Source organism: Labrus bergylta, chromosome 8 (genome assembly GCF_963930695.1).
Source record: "Labrus bergylta chromosome 8, fLabBer1.1, whole genome shotgun sequence".
Lineage (NCBI taxonomy): Eukaryota > Metazoa > Chordata > Actinopteri > Labriformes > Labridae > Labrus > Labrus bergylta.
Genome location: NC_089202.1, coordinates 27,617,395 through 27,636,897, shown reverse-complemented (window position 1 = coordinate 27,636,897; position 19,503 = coordinate 27,617,395). Strand labels below are relative to the sequence as shown.

Below are 19,503 nucleotides of genomic sequence, written 5' to 3'. Positions count from 1 at the left end.
CTCTCTCCTCCTACTCCTCATTGACACTGCACCCTCCCAGATGATGCAGCAGGGAGTTTTTTTTTTTTAATATCTCACACTGTCTTGCGATGTCTTCTTGGAAATCCTCTTGAGAGTTTTACTTTTCTGGGTTACTGATTTCTTCCTTTTAATAATACCTTTTCATATCTCTGTCTTTTTTCTTCAGCCCACAAGCCCCAAGTTTGGAAAGGCAGATTCCTATGAAAAGCTGGAGAAGCTGGGAGAAGGTTCCTATGCCACAGTTTACAAAGGAAAGAGCAAGTAAGTCGTGCATGCATGTCAAAACCAGACCTCTTGTCTTGAGTTAGTGCGAGCCATTCGAGTATTACATTTAATTACACCAGAGCCGTGTTGTTGTTGAGTGTTTTCATTACATGGAACAGCAATAACAGTTTCTTTGAATATTTTTTATCCTCTCTGTGGAGCTGCAAATTGAACACATGCATTGTAATTTCTAATGACTGTACATTACTTTTTTTTTTTCATCTGCTCAATAGTTCTGTCCCTGTATTTATAGTGTGGGGATTTGCTTCCTGGTTTTGCTAATTAAATTCTAGAAAATGGAAAGTTCCCACACTGTAACAGTATAGAAAGTACAGAGTCTAATCTTCTCAGTAATGATGTCAGTGTGTGTGTCGATCCTGCACAACAAACAGCCTTGATTGGTGAGCTTCGTTCAATTGTAATCCTGTGGCCTTGTACCCGAGTCTCACTCCGCTGCCGCTAAATTACATTTCACCCACTTAACAAACCTCGCTGTTCTCCAACTTCACACATTTTTAATAGATTTCTTTTTTTCATGTCACAAAAGGCATGACGAAATCCAGTGATTACAACAATGTGTCTGTCCTCTGTGTTGTGTTCAGGGTGAACGGGAAACTGGTGGCTCTGAAGGTGATCCGTCTGCAGGAGGAGGAAGGAACACCTTTCACTGCAATAAGAGAAGGTATGCCGAGCCAAGACTTCTACTCCCGTTAGATAGAGATGGAGGAAGAAAGTGTAATCCTCGTTGAAATTAGTAATTGAAGAAATTCTTTTTTTAAAGATAATTAAAGAGCAAAACATCCTAAAACTCACTTTAGATTATTTTATGGAATTTAAGAGGCTCTGAGTTTAATTGAAGTTTGTATGCTTAAATCAGCATTTTGGGTTACAATCACATCACCTGATTCAGTAAAGGTTGACCATCTTGACATCATGAACTTGTGCATGTTTAACAATATAAAAGTGCTAAATAAAGATAAAACCTGATAATCAGACAGGACGCAGTGGGTGCTGCGTGCCGCTGTCCAAAGCATTCATTGTCTTATCTGTTAAACTGAGCTTAAGGTCGGGCTCGCTGTGCACGCTGTGCACGCTTGCGCGGAAGGTAAAAAATGTTTTAATCAGGTGAAATGCTCTGTGATGACACCTCCACGCAAACCAAGATGAAGATCGGATCACAGCTGTTCTGTCAGAGTGATCGGCTGCCTGTAGTTTGCCCTAATTCTCTTGAGTCTTGGTGCAGCTCGCCCCATACAGGCTGTCAAATTGTTCCCTACTACTCAGCCTGAAGTACACCTTGGAAGCGCTCGTCATAGAGCTGCAGCTCCTGGACGATCCTAAAATCCCCCAAATCCTGCCATGCCCTGAGGATTTAATGAACGCACACCCTCTTACTCTTTGCTGCTTACCTCCTCAGCAGCAGCAGAATAAAGGCCAGGGCTTTCTTCTAAATAGTGGAAAGATACAGTATGCATCTGAAAAGTAGCTACTTTCCAGACTATCGTTTCGGTGACCAGCGTGTTTGACTCCAGTCCCATGTCTGTGAGGGTTTTTGTCACACCTCTGCAGATGTTTTTTATATAGTAGTAGTAGTAAAAGTACATTTATAGAGATGGGCTGAGTCAGTTCAGCAGGTGTCTAATATACAGAGGCTACCGGTTTGTTCCCTGGCCTCGGCCTTTTCATGAATGTTTACTCCCACTCACCCTATAAATGAAGACGAAAAGGCCAAAAGCAATAATCCCTAAAAATAACATGACATTTATCTTGTTCCCAGTGCAGACAGAGATCAGACGTGGATAAAGCAATCCTTTGAAATCAAACAGAGGTCAGATATGGGTTAAAAAAAAAGAATGTGCAAGGAGCATCCGTTCCTCTCTTTAATGTTCTCTTCAAACGGTCGCCCCCGTGAACCACGATCCATAAAAAGGATTTAGGGTGAAGTTGGTGCAAAGTCACTCAGAGAACAGCCAAACGAACAGAAGATGTTCGAGAGGCCGCACAAAAGCAGAAGATACAAATAACACACTGACAGACGATCTGATCAGTGATTTACATTCTTACCTCGGTTGAACTGGAAAGCTTTCAAATCTGACGGAGCCCAAATGTATACAGACTAAAAAAGGGAAATAAAATGTAGGGAATGAGAAAACACAAATCATGCCCACTCATCCAACTGTATCTACTGCTATCACACAGTTTAGCATTTTGTGGTCTTTACTGTAACCCTGAGTGAGCAGGACCAATTAGTGGGTCAGGAGCTGCTTTCTCACTTCTTGTAACTTTTTAGACCAATGGTTCCTCTTAGCAAAAGCAGAACGAATTTAATTGGTCGATACGAAGCTGTGTTCTTGTGATGAAATATTATAAGTAACAGCCTAATTTCAAGGAAATGTCTTCTTCTGACTGCAGTATTTGTATTTTACAGAGAATTCTCTACTGACTAACTGGTAAAGAAGCTGGCCTAGACATTCACCCTATAGCATGGGATGCTAAGCAGTATCCCATGTCTTAAACAGAAAGAGCTTTTTCTCCTCTTCCATTTGTGAGGACGAAACAGAATAAGGAACAAAGAGAGATGATGACTCCGGGAAAAACTTTTCTCAGCTGTTCTGAAGTCGTAAACATGAGAAGAAAACGATTTAGATCAGACTCTGAAAACTTATCTGCAGATTTTTCTTTTAACTTCCCCGTAGGGCTTCCATAGTTTTTCTTTCAAACACAGATCCAGAGTCCCTCCGGCTGCAGACTGAACAGACTGTAGGACTCTGTTGTTCCTCAGACATGCCACAGATTGGTTTCTCAGTAGGCCTCATTGTGCCTGTGTTGACAAAGCTTTGAGGTACTCATAGGTAATGACTCAGGTAATAATTATTTCTGGGTTTTAGGAGTCTTTTCAATCAAACCAGCACTCTTTTTGTAGCTCTTAAAGACACATCTATATACATTTCAGTTTGTTTCATAACCTGATAAAAACGCCCCACCGGAGCTTTAAATCCATGGTTATGACCTGACAGGCAAAAAAAGCAAGTCAAAACCGCTTGCAGTACACAGTGAATGGGAGTGAAATTTCACCAGTGTCAGGTTGTGTGCAGTGGGAGATGGTGGCGGTAGCACATGCGGTCGTTACACGTCTCATTATTTTATACTGGTGTATTTGGATGCTCGGGTATACAGGACTTTTTTAGACGTAAAAGTAGAAATGAAAAGTTCTTCATATACCGAATTTTAAAGTAGCTGTTTTATTGTTTTAATAGATGTTGTGTGTTATCTATGTAAGATGGAAAATAGATCAGATTCTGATAATAATGTGGTAATTCAAAATGTAAATATGAAACATCAAGTAACAAGAATGTACATTTGACTTAAACACTCAAGTAAAAATAACAAGTGCACGTCAAGGTCATGACAGATGAAAGATCAATAAAAGTTCTGATGAGATTACAGTCCCCTATCTGAAATCCCTGTTGTCCTTTCATAGAAATAAAAGCCGCACAGAGGCTGTCCTGGCTCTGTTTGTCATGTCAGGTATGTGTGTGTGTGTGTGTGTGTGTGTGTGTGTGTGTGTGTGTGTGTGTGTGTGAGCGGTGAAAACTATCTCATCTACACACAATGTGCATTTGAATTTAGATTAGAAAATGATTCTGTCTGATCTGTAAATGATCCAGACCTTAAGAAAGTGAGAGGTATGAACCATGCACACACACACACACACACACCCCCACGGTCACACACACACACACACGGTCACACACGGTCACACCTCTCCCTGTGAGCGGATCAGAAAAGCACTTTGAAATTGAACTAATTCAGCAATTACAGCGCAGGAAGCTCCCAGCGCTGATATGTGAGCAGCATTACAGACTGCTGCTGAATAAAGTAATATATTCAGAGAGGAGGAGAGTTGAGTGTGTGTGTGTGTGTGTTTGTGTGTGTGTGTGTGTGTGTGTGTGTGTGTATCTGCGATTATTAAAACTGCACACACTCCTGCCCATTACCGGAGATGGGGTGTATGTATATAAGGGAGGGAGATGGATCTTCAAACGGTGACAGGATCTTTGAGGTATCTGTAGCTCTAACCTTGTGCTCACTGGAGGAGTCCTGCTTCGACTGATTTTTTAATTTATTTATTTAACAACCTTCTACTACGAGTTGCATGTATTCATGAGGCTCCACCACTCAGCACTTCTCTGAGAATCCGTCTATCAGAGCCCCCCCCCCCCCCCCCTCCCCCGTGCCCTTGGAAACTTTTGGTTTGCAAATTTAAAATTGGCAACAGTGTGAAAATCCCATTTACGTATTGTAATAAAAACAGCACTTATTATGCTCCTCTCACGCTCTGAAGCAATCACAGGTGACATTTTCATTAGGACAGCCGTGGACGAGTTTTTCTGTCAGCTGTTTGTTTGCCTGTGAAAACGTCTACCAGAGGGCGATGGGCTTTATTTACCTCTGAAAACTTCAGGGTGGTCTCATAGAGTCATAGGTTATCCAGTGTTTCCCCCCTACCATTCATTTGGAGAGGCACCTTCTCTGCGAGTAGATTCTGAAGATTGGAGGCACGTTTTTAAAATCCAGTAAGCAACAAAAAAAAAAAAAGAAAAAGGCTCATTAGACCCTGATCTACCGTTTGAATTTGCACCTCGTTTTTTTATGGGTGCAGAATTTTCCCACAGAAAATTAAGCCCTGCTATTTACAGCTTACACAATGCGTCGCTTTTTTTCAAATCTCTTATTAATATTTGAATAATCCTCCGTGATTGGACTAAAGGTTTGAAGCGGATGGCTTGTGAAAGTCTTAACAAGTCTGTCCCACAATGTGCCGATCACACCCAGCTCCACCAGTAAGACTCTTTGAGAGAGAAGCTTTGGCAGCAGAGTAATGGGCAATTTGTCCATCTCCCCAACGCATCATCGCATTGCTACACTTCTTAAGCATGTCCATTACATCATAAATGTGTTGATTAATGAGTGTGAGAGCTCACTGCAGTAAATCCACCCTGTGTTTTCTTCTCCTGCTGTAATCTTTTCTTAATCCCCTGTATGTATGTGGTGAGGCTTCCAGAGGCTCTGTGTTACATTCTAATGATGCTGCTAATGAAGGCATAGATCACAGCAATTCCTCTGGTATCTGAATATGTGCTTTCCATTAACTCTCTGTCCTGATCTGTCTCTGCAGCATCTCTTCTGAAAGGCCTGAAGCACTCCAACATCGTGCTGCTCCATGACATCATCCACACCAAGGAAACCCTGACTCTGGTCTTTGAATATGTGGTGAGTGTGCACACGGCCAGGCTTTTTTTTAGGGGCGGAGGTCTGAAATTAGTCTGAGGATTCTGTTTTTGGTGTTCAAAAGGAAGAGAAGCCACAGTTTGAAAGGGTCACAGAGGTCAGCTCTCGACTGTGTGTGTTTTGCTCTGATTGATTTGACCTCAGAGTCTCCTTGCTGACTGGGGTTTCAGTTTTTAATACTCAGCCCACAGAAACATGAGCTGTGGATATTTTGATTGGCATACTCTGGTTTATAGGGGGGCACTTGGAGAATTTTAAATGCAGCCCTGGCTGTTTCCACTCCATGCTCGGTGCCAGTCAGCCAGAGGCACCAGAGGCTGCTCTTTCTGTGCCCAGAACAGGAAGCCGAGCGGGCCGTTTTATTAGAAGGCAACTTTTTAATAATAGAAAAAGCTTCCTGCTGGAAAAGGCTGCAATTTACAAAAGTAAACAACTAAATTAAACCTGAGGGTAGAGATTTAATTTTGACATTCTTTAAAATCAGTTCTGGGGATAATCAAGGTATTAAATCTTAGTAGTTTTTTTCAATAAAGGTTTAAGATGCACTGATTGAGTCTTTGGCCGATTCCCATCTTCAAGGTCTGAACTAACAAATGCCAGTTTCAGCTGATTTCAAAATGTCCTTTCTTTAAGAACTATCATTGACATAAAAAAAAAACAACTAAAATATAAAACTTTTAAAAATGGAAATTCGACATGGTGTTATTAATAAAACGCTTTTATTTAAAAAAAAGAGATTGAGATTTAGGAGTTTCAAATAGTTGTTTTTTTTATTGCTCCTGTAGATTACTTCACCTGTAGGCAGTGTGAACGAGTAATAAATGCTGGATAGGGCTGTCTCGATAACTGTCACAAAAATGAATCTCTGCGGTATAAACAAGCCAACCACGGTGAACGCAGGCAACCGCCATAACCGCATGTGAAGTCACCTCAACCCCACCTCATGTTCAGACGGACAGAAAGGGAACTGCACTGTTACCTTACCCAAATGTAACTTCAGCATGGAGGGACATGCTGCAGATGAAGCCGATTTCATGAATCAAATAATAATAATGAACTTTTCCTCAAAAGTTATAGCCCCTTTAAAAAAAACACTGTTGTGATAAAAATGAAAATGGTTAATGGTTTTAAATCCTTTCCAAACCACTCGCTGCCATTTCTTTGAATCATGACTGAATACTCACTTTGACGTCATCTTCATCACGGTTAATGATGAACAGAAAGTTTCACGCTCAGCTCTCATGAGTGGAAGTTATAACTCAGGAACCGAAATGTTCAGAAAAGTCCAGATCCTCAGTTAACACTTCTGTCAGTCTCATTGATATTCAGCTCAATGTTAATCTCAAAATGCTGAGCGAGGCCAAATCTCTGAACCAGGAAAAGCTAACTCAGCTTTCCGTCGCTTCTGCATTTAATGAGAGGGAGAACAGTACAGTGCCCCCTTTTGGTAGACGCTACATATGACACTAGTTCAGGTTTGAAAAGTGACTCGATGAGACACGAGTGGAGCTCAAAAGGTCAGAATAAATAAGGAATTTAGGCACAGATGTGGCTAAGGTAAAGGTGACTAACTTTACAGTATTGATTCAGTCTGCTGTCACAAATCGGCTCTAACTAAAAGTTTTTGATTTTGATTCTGACCGGCTCACTTTGTTGTTTTAAGTTGCTAAAGTTGCTAAACATGTTCTTCAAGGCCAAATAACTACACTGACAAAATCTATATTTGGGCTTTTAATGTATTTTATTGGAGAGACTGACCTGTTAAGATCATGGTACATCAAAATGAATGATTGATCGATGAGACTTTCTCAGACAAAGCCTGAAAATTGAATTGGATCGTTGCAGCTCCGCTTACAAAACAAAAGAGAAGCTGCAGAGATAGACACATTTCTAACAAACTCATCAGAGGCCTTCAACATACTTTTGTTCTGGGATTAAGATCTATATTAAATGTTGTTACAAGTTGTTCAGTCTGACCCTATTAGAGTGTGGGACCCTGTATCTCAGGTAGGATGGTAATAGTTGATATTCACTGTTTGGTACAGGGTTCTGTGGGTTGAAGTGGCTGCTGTTGTGAGCAGCGTCTGGTGCCTTTGAAGATATTAATATAACAGTTTGTAGTTAAAAAAAAAAAAAGATCTTATTCTTGAACAAAAAGGTCTATTTCTGTAGGCATTTGTGTTTTGTTGTTGGGCACTCTCAGCCTGTCATTTTGTAAAAACAACGACGTACTTAGATCTGATCATTTGACCCAAAGGTTATCGTGCTGCCACACGCTGAGGACATCCAACAGATCAGTAAAAACAACTCTTTGTTCCTGTTGTTCATTTACACCCCTAGGTTTGAAAAAGAAGTGTCCATGATTAAAATATCAGAACCCCCCTCCTTTTAAAAAATCTAAGCTGTGCAAATGTGTCAGAGAGCTGGCTTCATGTTGATCCATCATCTTCAGCCTGAGCTGTTTAACATACAGAAGGGTTTTCAACCAGAAAATCAGTTCATAGATTTCCTCACACAGCTAATGATGATTGACAGGGACAGGGTGACAACCACAGGGAGAGGGGACCATGAATCAAGCAGGGACCCCCCCCCCGAATATATTACCAAAGAGAGAGTAAGACGGACAGGCATGTCCGTGTTGAAGCACTCGTCTGAATAATTCAGCAGACGAGGTTCTGCTGGTTCAGGCCGCAGTGGGAGATTGTTGAGATTGTAAATATCAGTGTGATTTCAGACGTACGGCCTCCTCCGCCCTCAATCTGCTAACAAAGGTGAAGGGCGGGTCAGCGATACACTGCGTGCATGTCACATGAGTCAGTGATGGTTTTGTGATAGAGAGCTTTTGTACAAATCTCACATGTTGCACCCAAAACAGATTTCTCTCGATGTCAGGATGGGGAAGCTTTATTATGACAGAAATATGTGACATCGATAACAAAAAGACGTCTATTTTTTCCATTCAGACGTATCTAATTTCCACTGTCTGGTCTAAAGGATGTGCCATTCTGGACTTCACTCAGTCACATTTAATATGAATGACCTTGAACCACAATCATTATTCTGTTTTTAGATTTTCAGGCTGTCCCATAACTTGTAGTGAGTTTTTAAAAACATTCTCATGTTTCTTTTTCTTTTGTTTTTCAGCACACAGACCTGTGTCAGTACATGGACAAACACCCCGGGGGGCTCCATCCAGACAATGTGAAGGTATGCTTTATGAAACTAAAACATCTTGTTTATTAAGAACATCGTCTTCTCAGAAGTTTAGCATTGCATAAAAAACAACAGGATATGTTGCTGCTGTCAAGTAGACAGCAAAACAAGAAAAGAAAAAACATAAGCAGGGTCATAGAAGATAGAAGCAATCATGTTTTTAAATAATATTTCAGTCTGTTCTCGATCCAAGCATGATTTCACACCTGTGAAACGTGATGCACCTTTATATGCATAAAGCTTATTATGAGCAAATTCAGACCCATCCAAGACAAAATATAAGAAGCTCTGAGCCTCTTGCTGTCCTAAGTGTAGAAGGTCAGATAGTAGAGAAAGTGTAATGGTCTGTTTTGGGTGGCTGATGAAGATCGTAAATGGTTCAAACTCAGGACTAAACAAACATTATTGTCTCCTGGATGAAGTCCTGAAAACGTAATGATTACTCTTATGAGTTTACTAAACTTGCAAAGGCAGTGGTATTATTGGAGATGCTTTCTTAACTAAACTTTGAATCATCTAGAAACAGGTGAAGAGACGGGGCTGAGGCAGCGTTTGCATCTTCAACATGTCAGTCAACTCTGCCACTCCCACAATTATGCAAATGTGTGAATAACTCTGAGGCTTATTGAAATCCAAACTGAGATATTGAAGGATTCATCCTCCATACAAGTGTGATAAAGATAATGAGCTATTGGTACCAAAACCTTTTTTTTTTGTACGAGGCCGTAAACTTTTTAACATGGCACTTAAAGGAACGGCAGTTTTTGGCACTTCTGCATTTTTCGACACGGGAGGGTACCTCTTCAACCAAACAGAACATCTCAGGTTAAGGACATGCTAGAAAGAGGTACGGAAAACAAACAGAAAATTAAGCTGACCATGTGTTGGAATGGCAAAAAGACCATGAATGAAAACTGTGTTTGTTGGCAGGTAGGACATAAGATTAGGCATGAAGACTTATCAATATCTGATATGAATTTATTTTAGCCTGACTGAAACCTTAATTTGAAGGTTTTAGGTACATAATATTGATATCATCTACAGCTGAAACAATAAATAATCAGGTTTAATCTTATGTTGTGTCCGTCCCTGACATTAACGGGGACACAAAGCTGTGTGAGTCTGTGCTGGAGAAGCCGGTTGATATTCGACTGTCTCTCTCTCTCTGCTGGAACATGACTTGTCTGTGGTGTTTTTTTTCCCGCCTGTTAGAAGGTGTTGGTAATATGAATAAACAGGTATAAACAAACGATGATGGAGGGAATGAGGCCGTGTGTTGTTGCTGTTGATGGGGGTGTCTGGATGTTCCATCATGCAGCAAGGTGACAGTTCAGGCTACATCTGTTATGTAACAGCTCGTACCTTTTGCCACTGAGGATTTACATAAGTAATATGTGTTTCTCCTGCTGACAGCAGCCGCGCTGAAATCCACATGAATAATTTAGGATTATTCTGAGGGAAGCGGAGCGAGGTGTTGCTTGGCTCACGCTGACTTTTTTACCTACTGGTGAGACGAGTTGTGATTTCCTTATCTCTGGATGAGGCTTTGCTCCTGTGCGGTCATGTAATGAAGTCCCCGCTGGAATGATCCAGCACCAGTGCAGTGGTTGTAAGAATCCATCAAAGTGGGCAGACAGGCAGATGAAGTATTTTGGCGTTGTTTAGAAAATGATATTGTTACCTTAAACATCGGAGCTTTTAATTATCAGCGCTTGTATCGTCTTAACTGAAGTTAACTGTACCGTGTAATGTAAAAGACAACCCATATGCTCGGATATCAATTAATGCTGAGTCTACTGAAGAGCAGCGGAGAGTAATGTCATCTTGACGAGGCCAATTATCTGTTGGAGTGGAGTGTGTGAGAAAACGAGTACATGCAGCAGCTCAGAGCGCGGACGTGCTCTACATGCAGTTCACACCTGGAAACCTCATCACAAAAGCAGCTCAGTGCTCTGATTTCATAAAAAGAAGTTTATTTTTATCGCACCTTTCACGACACACAGGGGTTCACAGTGCCTTATTGAGGCACAGAAAATGTATGCAAATCAAATATATAGAATTTTAATAACAAAGACAAACAAAAACAAAAAAAGGAAGTTATTTGAAAAGAGGATTTGATATAAGAGTGAATTACAGAGCAGAAGTCTGTCACATGTAGGAAGCAAAGACACTCGAGGCTGCTTCCCTTTGGTAGTTTTTTTCCCACCTGGAGTTAATCCATCCCAGAATATGAGTAAGTAGGATATGTATTCGATCCCGAGTCAACTACATGTTTTATCTGCGGGTTACAACCCTTTCTATTCTTCGACTCATAGGACGCTGGTGCCATTATTTTAAAGACAGGTGATAATGTGCTCCACTTCCTTTGTGTTGATGATGAGTTTTTGCAGAAGCTGCAGCTGTCTGATACATTATTTCAAGAAGCCACTGTAAATGCATGACTCTAAACCTTTAATGCATGGACAGTTTTAGTTTCTTTACTGTTGGTGAGTTTTTAAATGGATAGTTGTATGAGGTACTTAACAATAGAGAGTATTGAGTGCTGGCGCTGAAGCTACTGTAGGCTATACGTGGCTGCAGATGTGGCCATTTGTACCAATGACGATGTATGAGTACGCTGAAAATCTTCAGCGCTTTACTTTGCTGTCAGCCAGCCACTTTGATTTAACACTACTCGGTGACACATGTGTTCCTCCCCCTGCAGCTCTCTGCTTCTCCGGTGAACGAGTCATCTTGTATTTTGCCTTCTAGACTGAAGTGATATTGTGACATTGAAGCATTAAAGAACGATAAATGATTGTCAGTTTGTTTTTCTAGCTCAGTTTCCCTCATCAACAGCTGACATAGTATATTTCTGATAAGGTGGGACTACAGGTTGTCGTTTTGCATTAACAGAAAAATAGTGAGCTGATATTTTTACTTTGACGACAGATTCCCTTTCAGATTTTGTGGTTTTCCAATTACCGGTAATATATGAAAATGTAAGAAGGTGCTCAAAACACTGGCGGTGTTGATCCGTGCTTTTTAAATTTCAAGATTTCGGATCAGCATTTTAAGGATATGATCAAGTGTCGGTCATGTGAAGTTAGCGATGATTCAATTAAGATCCAAACACAAGTACCATAAAGGGAGTTAATGTCTGTTATTAGTGTTTTTTTTTATGACTGATGATGAGGAAGTGCAGTCACTCAACCAGCCTCCTATTTACTAATCAGCTACATAAAAGCTATTAGTGACTCCACTGGTGCTAGATCAAATTAACATCTAGAGAGATGCACTCAGACGCTCTCTGCTAATGTAGTTATTGGTCATGAACCAAAGAGCCATATGTGTGTGTGTGGGGGGGGTCTATCTGTGTGTGTGTTTCATCAGTCTAAAGTTAGAAATGTTGGAAGTTTCTGCTTGAACTAGCTGATCGATGGTAAAAATCTATTGGAAACTTCTGTTATGCATCACCATTAACTTTTCTCGGCCCTTGCACTGTACTTGACTGCAGTTTGTTAGCGGCGCTGCAGTAATTGAGCACACGATGACCTCATCCAGCCGCTGCTGAAGTGCCCCTCTTATTAGATTATATGCAGTCAGCTGAAGGGCTGTGTCTCAGCGACATCTCTACAGATCAATTGGAAACCGACACCAACAAAGCATGTCGACAAGCCAGAGTACAGCCAACATTTGCTCTTACAATTACATTATGAGGGAAGCTGCTGATTGCATTAGTCATCAGTGTCATGTAAATATCAAGAGCAGGTCATCACAGCAAGCATCCAACACGTGTACACTACAAGAAACAACACTAACCAACATTTGAAAAGTAACCACAGTATTTTCATATTGTATAATATATGATGGAGTTATTTATGTTTTATTTATTTAGGAAAAGCATTCTTCACACCTTAGTAATTACACATAATAGCAGAATAAACGCAAGAGTCCTCCCTCAAACTTTCAAACATTGGAGCACTTTCTTTGCAGAAAGAGGTGGGTATGATGCTTGCAGTATATTTAACAATTTAGCTCTTCCAAAGATTTTTCAAGTAACATGACATTAATTAAATAGAAATTATTTACAAAAGAACACAGGAAGCGTTCACTCTGGAGGGGTGGAGAAAGAAAATTAAATACAGAGCAGGTTAACGGATGAAAGAAAGTGACAAAAATGAGGACATAACACACATGTACTCCAATAAGTCAAATAAAATCAGGTCTTATAGGTTTGACATGTTTAGTCCATTTGGTCCATATCCTGTAGAATCTATCCTTCTGGATTTTGAGGGAAAATGACAGCCTTTCCATAACATATATTTCATATACTATGTCTGTCCACTCATCAATAGTTGGTGGGTTAGGTTTTAGCCATTTTTTTGTGACACTTTTTTTACTTGCTGTCAAAAGAATTTGTGTCAATGGAGTTATATTTTTAAGCAATTGAAAGATTATAATGGATAGATCTATACTAAGGTGCAGATGGTAATAAACACAATGACCTAGCTTTAAGAAGGGGATTAGCTCCCATGCAAGTTTGCTCCATTATAATAAGTCAGTTAAACGTATAATTAAAGTTATTATGATATTAATTCTGACCAGCAATGCCGATCAAATGTAGTCTCTCAACTGTAACTTAGTCGCTCGCCACTAGCCAGGGCTTATGCTCAGAGTATACCCATTCTGCCATAATGATCTAACTACTTGGATGGAAAGCAGCACAGTGGGGGACAGATGGCATCTTGTAGTGCTGAGCTTTTTGGCAGTTCTTTGATCTAGAAAAATGGAGTTTGAGTTTTATGTAGGCTTTTTCAAATTTAACTGGCATATGGACTGTAACAATACGTTACCAGCGCCGGCATGCATGCCATGTAGGCACCCTAAAAGTATAAAAAGTGTAATTTTTTGAAGAATCTGGCTGTCTTGTCCTGCTTTTCAAAGTTTGGTAATAAGCAACCTGACAGTAAGACTTTGCAATAATCTAGATCAATAGAAATAAAATAAAAACCTGCATGTTAAGACCATAGACTGTAAGACAGGTGGGACCTGATTGATTTTTGAAGCTTCATTCAACAGCAACTTTTTTATAATGGAACATGGTTGAGGTTACCAGGGTCATTCAGAAGTTTGTTGGATGGAGCAAAATATTTGTTTTTAACTCAGAAATTCCAGACTTTTGAGTTGAGTTGTCCATGCAGTTGTGTTCCTGCGCTGACTATCATTAAAGCTGAAGTGAACCTGTGGAAAAAAAGAAAATCCCAACACAGCCTAAGAAAGAAGCACCAAAGATGTTTTGAGTGAAAGAGCTGAGTGGTAAAATGTTTTTAGCCGTGGTTTGGGTTCTATCAAAGTCAGTCTTAATGGTTACTCTTTGTCACTCTTGCCTCATCGAGCCAAGTCTTTGACTACATGTAGTTTTGTGGGCATCAGAGAGGAACGTTGTGCCAACAAGCCAGGAAACAAATTCCATGTTCAGAATATGTCTACAGAGACGGTTGGGTGGCATCAGAGACGGTTTGTCCGTGTTGTTTTATAGTGTGTGTCGTGGTGTTTCAGTGTTCCTATATTTACACACAGGGGCCCTGCAGTGCGACACAGCTGCTCATTAAAACATAAGCCAAAGACAATTTGAGGCATTTCTGGAACTTCACAGTCCTCTGTGGCCCCTGCCACACAGTGCAGGTTTGATGCTGTCTCTTGGTTCAGGCCATTAAGGAGAACGCTGTACAGATGCTTAGTGGAAAAGATTAGGGCTCTTTCCATGCCTGCTAGCAGATGGTGGACCCTTTTCACTCCATTTAACACTTCTTCATTTTAGCTCTCCCTCACTGCTCTCAGCGAAACACTGCTTTACAGATCTGCCAACGATCTGAAGGTTTGTGTTTTTTAGTTGCAATGTGAATTAAAATGTCATTTAGATCTTACCTCGCCAAAAACGATAGCAGCCGGTCTGTTGGTGAGTCTTTACCCAAAATCTTGAAGGACGTCTCAAGTCTCTTATTTGGGCACCGAGGAGAGAGGAGGGAGATGTGAGGAGCTATGAGCGAGGAACCATGAGAGCAGACTTCACCGACGTCTTTTTACTGAAAGACACATCCACTTATTGGATACCACTCATTGATTGGATGCTGTATGTACAGTGCAGTAGAAATGTTCCATATGGTTATTGTTCACAGAATAAACAGACTGCAGGTCGTTTTCTTCATGTGCTGTTACCAGTTAACATAGACTAAACACTGATTGGCATTCTGTCTGTATTTGGTTAGAATTCATTAAGTGCACGTGGCTGAAAACAGAAACAGCCGTTAAAGTGACTGACAGCTCAGCCGTGATCAGCTGATGACATTATTACAAACTGATGTGTCTCTAAGACATATTTCCTCATTCCCTCTCTCCTCTGCTTTGTGTTCTTCCATCTCATGCATCTCTGGTGGGATGGACTATGACCCAAGTGAGGGATGCAAGTGAAGGAAACATGGATGTAATTTAAGATTTAAGAAGCATCAAAAGAGAGAACAAGTGGAGCGACACATTTCTTCATTAACTTCAAACTGTGCTTCTTATACGTATATAAGTAATACATATTATGTAATTATTGGGACATACAATGGAGTGTGGCAGGGAATGTTTGACTTATTGTCCTCACTAATTATTTAACTGTATTGGTCATATGTGCAGTGCGCCATTTATCAAAGTGAGTATACCGCTCATCACTAATGCCAGCAGTCACTCACAACTACTGTGCCGGGGTTGATGAAGGACATCAGACACTGTGATCGTCTTTTTTTAGTCGATTTTTATGTAACGGCTCATTGTTGCAGACAAGTCATTGAACATCTGTCAAGCAGTGCAGACGTATGGTGTTCCAGAGTGATATGTCTGAAGATGGCGAGACCAAAAAGGCCCTCTTGAATACTCTTTAAATTTCACTTGAACGGCAGAACTTGCCTTATCATATTATCTTCTTACTATTATATAAGAGGCATAAGAAAATTAGTGTTCTAATCAAGAGCAAATAAAGACATTTTCTGTTTTTTTGTTTTTTTTATCATTACTGAGTCAAACCTGATCTTCACATCACCATCAGGACAATGGTGATTGGTAAATCACTTTTCTAGTCTTCTGACTACTCAAAGAGCTTTTACATCGCAGTTCACACCTACACATACACACTCTGATGGTAGAGGCTGCTGTGACCATAAGAAGTAACTAATCCAATTCATAAACATTCACACGCCGCCGACGAAGCAGCGGGAGTAAATTTGGGTTAAGTGTCTTGCCCAAGGACACGGGGATTGAACCCCTGACCTTCCAGTTAGGAGAAGACCGACTCTACCAACTGAGCCACAGCCGCCCAATGGAAACTTTTTATACACAAGATGTAGTAGTAAAGTCGTTTTATTCTACAATTCTACAATTCACTTAGCAGACGCTTTTATCCAAAGCGACGTACATCAGAGAGTAAGAACAACACAAGCAAGGATCTAGAAAAAAGGGAACAATGTCAGTAAGAGCAAACGATCAGCTTTGAGTCTGATTGGACACACAGGTGCTGACAGGAAGTGACCAGAGGCAAAGCACAACATTGAGGGCAGTTCTTGAGAGCTCTAATCAGTATAGAAACCATCTTATAAGTCGTCGTTATCAAACAAAAACCATCGTCATTACCATCATCATCATCAATAATATGGAGACCATCATCATTAAGTTAGTAGGTATTCATGAAAGAGCTGGGTCTTTAGCTTTTTCTTAAAGGTGCAGAGGGACTCTGCAGATCGAATGGAGTTTGGAAGTTCATTCCACCACCGGGGGGCGACAGAGGAGAAGAGTCTATTCAGCGTCTTAGGACCCTGTTCTGAAGGTTGGATCAGACGCCTTTCATTGTTATTGAAAATGTATTTAACCAGGAGAACCTCATTGAGATTAAGAATCTCATTCACAAGAGCGTCCTGGCCAAGAGGGGCAGCAGCACAACAAAAAGCTACAGACATAAAACACCGAGTAATTACAAACACAGTTTAACATGTCCTGAGTCACAGAGCAGAAAGTCATCCATCAAAACATCTACAACCTGAAGCATCTTACTCCAACACCTTCAATCTACTTTTAAAATGATTTAAAGAAACCAGACACAGATCACAGATCATCCTGCAGGAGATTCCAGGCTGCTGGAGCAGCGTACTTGAAACTCCATTTCCCCATTTCAAGATGCACTTTGGGAACAGTAGTGTAATGGATACGTCTGTGATGAAGGCAAACAACCTAACAGCAGACGAGTGCATGTTCTGTCTGTCAGTGTTGTTGTTTTGCCACCAGTGGGACTTGAGACTAGCTTTTGTCCCCAATCAGTCACTCTCCAGCCCCCATGATCTTGAAACTTGTAAGCGCCGTCTAGTGTGATTTTTTTATTACCATCAGATTAAAACACAGTATATTTCCTCTTGTCCTGTGTTCTTTGCTGTTTAACTTTGTGTCTGTGCCACTGAAGCAGTGTGAACCCCAGTGTCCTGCTGTCACTTTGATACATCGCCTCACGCTTTGCCGCACATTGAATATCAGACAAAAGAGCCAAATTACACCCCATTCTTCTGATAGATAACACAGAGGCGATACAATCCACACATTTCTCATAATGCTTATCTTGATGGAGAGTTCTGCTTGCCGTTGGTATTATAGCAACAAGTATTTCATCATTAGAGAAATGGCAGTGTGTTTATTGGTGTGCTGATGATTGATGTTTGTTCCTGCAGTCGGGTCACTCCTCTGGTGATAGATTATGTTAATGGCTGATTTAACTATGATCACACGGTTTGTTTCTCCTGCAGTTATGAACTAATAATGCAGCATGATTAAGCCAAGACTCTCTTACACACACACATACATGCACAAGAGCTACTATAGGACCTTTTCTCTTTAATGAAATGACTTTACATTCTGATTTATGAGCTGTTTTATGAGCTCATTTTACCGCAGTATTATGGTGTAAAAACACAACCGCTATGTGTGTTTTTATCTTCAGATAAGAAAGGTTCTTTTCTCCTACAGAGAATGTAAGATGAGAAAAGGTTATTGGAGTATATCCAACAATTTGATGGGAGTTAATGTCCCCTGCAGAGCACAGAGACACTGTTAAGAAAGAGTACAAAAAGGCAAAAGCACAAGACTGTTTCTTAAACTTTGGGTGGGAAAAAAAGTAGCAGGGGGGAACTTTTAATGACGGTGTGATTAAACCTTATTTGGGTACTGCCTGGATTTAGCTAGTGAGCCTGTTTCAAAAGAAAAGTAAAAAGCAGGTAGGGGTTAGGGATGAGCTTGTGGAGGATGTCACCAGACTTCTTTTGTTTTCTGCTCTGACTCTAGAAATTCCATCACTTGTTGAATGCTCAAACTAAACTCTTCAAAATAAATTACTTGTAGTTTCTTTTGAGCACTTGCAGGTATTTGCCCTCAAGTCAGTAACAATAGATCAGCAAATTCACATTTGTGATAACTCATTAGCAACTTTTAATCAGACTTCACATTTAAAAAAAAAACGTGTGGACAGACAACACAAATGTTAATTAAGTAAAAGTATGTTTGTTTTTTTTCTATAGGCATTGAAATAACTTCTTGAAAGTCTAACCAGAGTTTTCCTTTTTTTAATCACTTTCATATTAACATACATTACAAAACCAGTTAATTAAAGATGTATTCTGCATTATTGCATACGGGTGGGCAATATGGCCCTAAAAGAAATATCATGATATTTCTGTGTATTTTTGCGATAACGATATTCTTGAGGATATTACAAAATATTGAAAAATAAATAGAAAATGTGAATTTTTGTTTTATTAATGTCATCAGCATAAATCGGAGGCACAGTGCTCAGGTCTGAGGTGGTAAAAATAGGTTTGATGTGTTGCCCCCCCCCCCCTTTGTTGTGACGGTCTTCAGCACTCTTTATTATATTACCGTGGTTTGTTGTACATCTGATCTGATGTAATCAAACCAATTCCACACGACTGAAGTCACTCCTTTTTCAAACTAATTCATCCACTCTGGTACTTTCACTCTCGGCCATGCTTGTTGTTGCCGTGCGCTGCGTGATGATGTGACGTCAAGAAGTAGGGACGTTAAAAATATCACGATATTCTTTTTTTTTTAATCATATACAAAATATAAACGGTGTTATCATGTGTCGGGATATTGCACACCTCTATTTATTAATTAATCTCGATTTTTTGCATTTATTTTCCTGCTCCCTCTTGTTGTTATTGTTGAAATCACACCCTCATTTTAATACATTCACATTTCCTGTCTGCTTATTTCAGTAGTTCAGCTGTAGCAGATGTCTAAGTGTTTCCTACTGACCCTGTTTGAATATGAAGTGGTGACGTATATGGATTAATCAAACCTACTGTACATAAGTTCTTTAAAATCCTTGAAATCCTGAATACAGAAAACAATGTTGTTGTTGTTGTTGATGATGTTGTCAACAGTCTGCCTGAATAGCCTTCACAAACTGCTACCAGCACTTCACTTTCCCTCAAATATTGGAATTGCAAATGAAAGTGAGCTGTTACAGAAAAAAGAAAAAAAAAAATCTTCTTCTAAGAAGGTTTTGATGTTTGAATTGAAGAGCTGACTGAAGAGAATAAAAGAGTCGTTTTTTTTCCCCTCCTTTTTATTACCGTGCAGTTGCACTTTGCGGCGAGGGCTTTCCAGAAGTGTGTTTTGATATACATGAGT

At 40.1% G+C, this 19,503-nt stretch overlaps 1 protein-coding gene across 5 annotated transcripts in view; it reads left to right on the top strand.

Moving 5' to 3' along the window:
- Window positions 1-19,503, top strand: part of cdk14 (cyclin dependent kinase 14) — a 197,594-nt gene that overhangs the window by 73,291 nt on the left and 104,800 nt on the right. For all 5 annotated transcript variants that reach the window (XM_020637009.3, XM_065958352.1, XM_020637010.3 and 2 more), the window contains 4 exons: window positions 188-282; window positions 888-967; window positions 5,465-5,559; window positions 8,722-8,784. In XM_020637009.3, coding sequence (XP_020492665.1) covers window positions 188-282; window positions 888-967; window positions 5,465-5,559; window positions 8,722-8,784 — 333 coding nt within the window. The remainder of the gene's footprint in view (window positions 1-187; window positions 283-887; window positions 968-5,464; window positions 5,560-8,721; window positions 8,785-19,503) is intronic.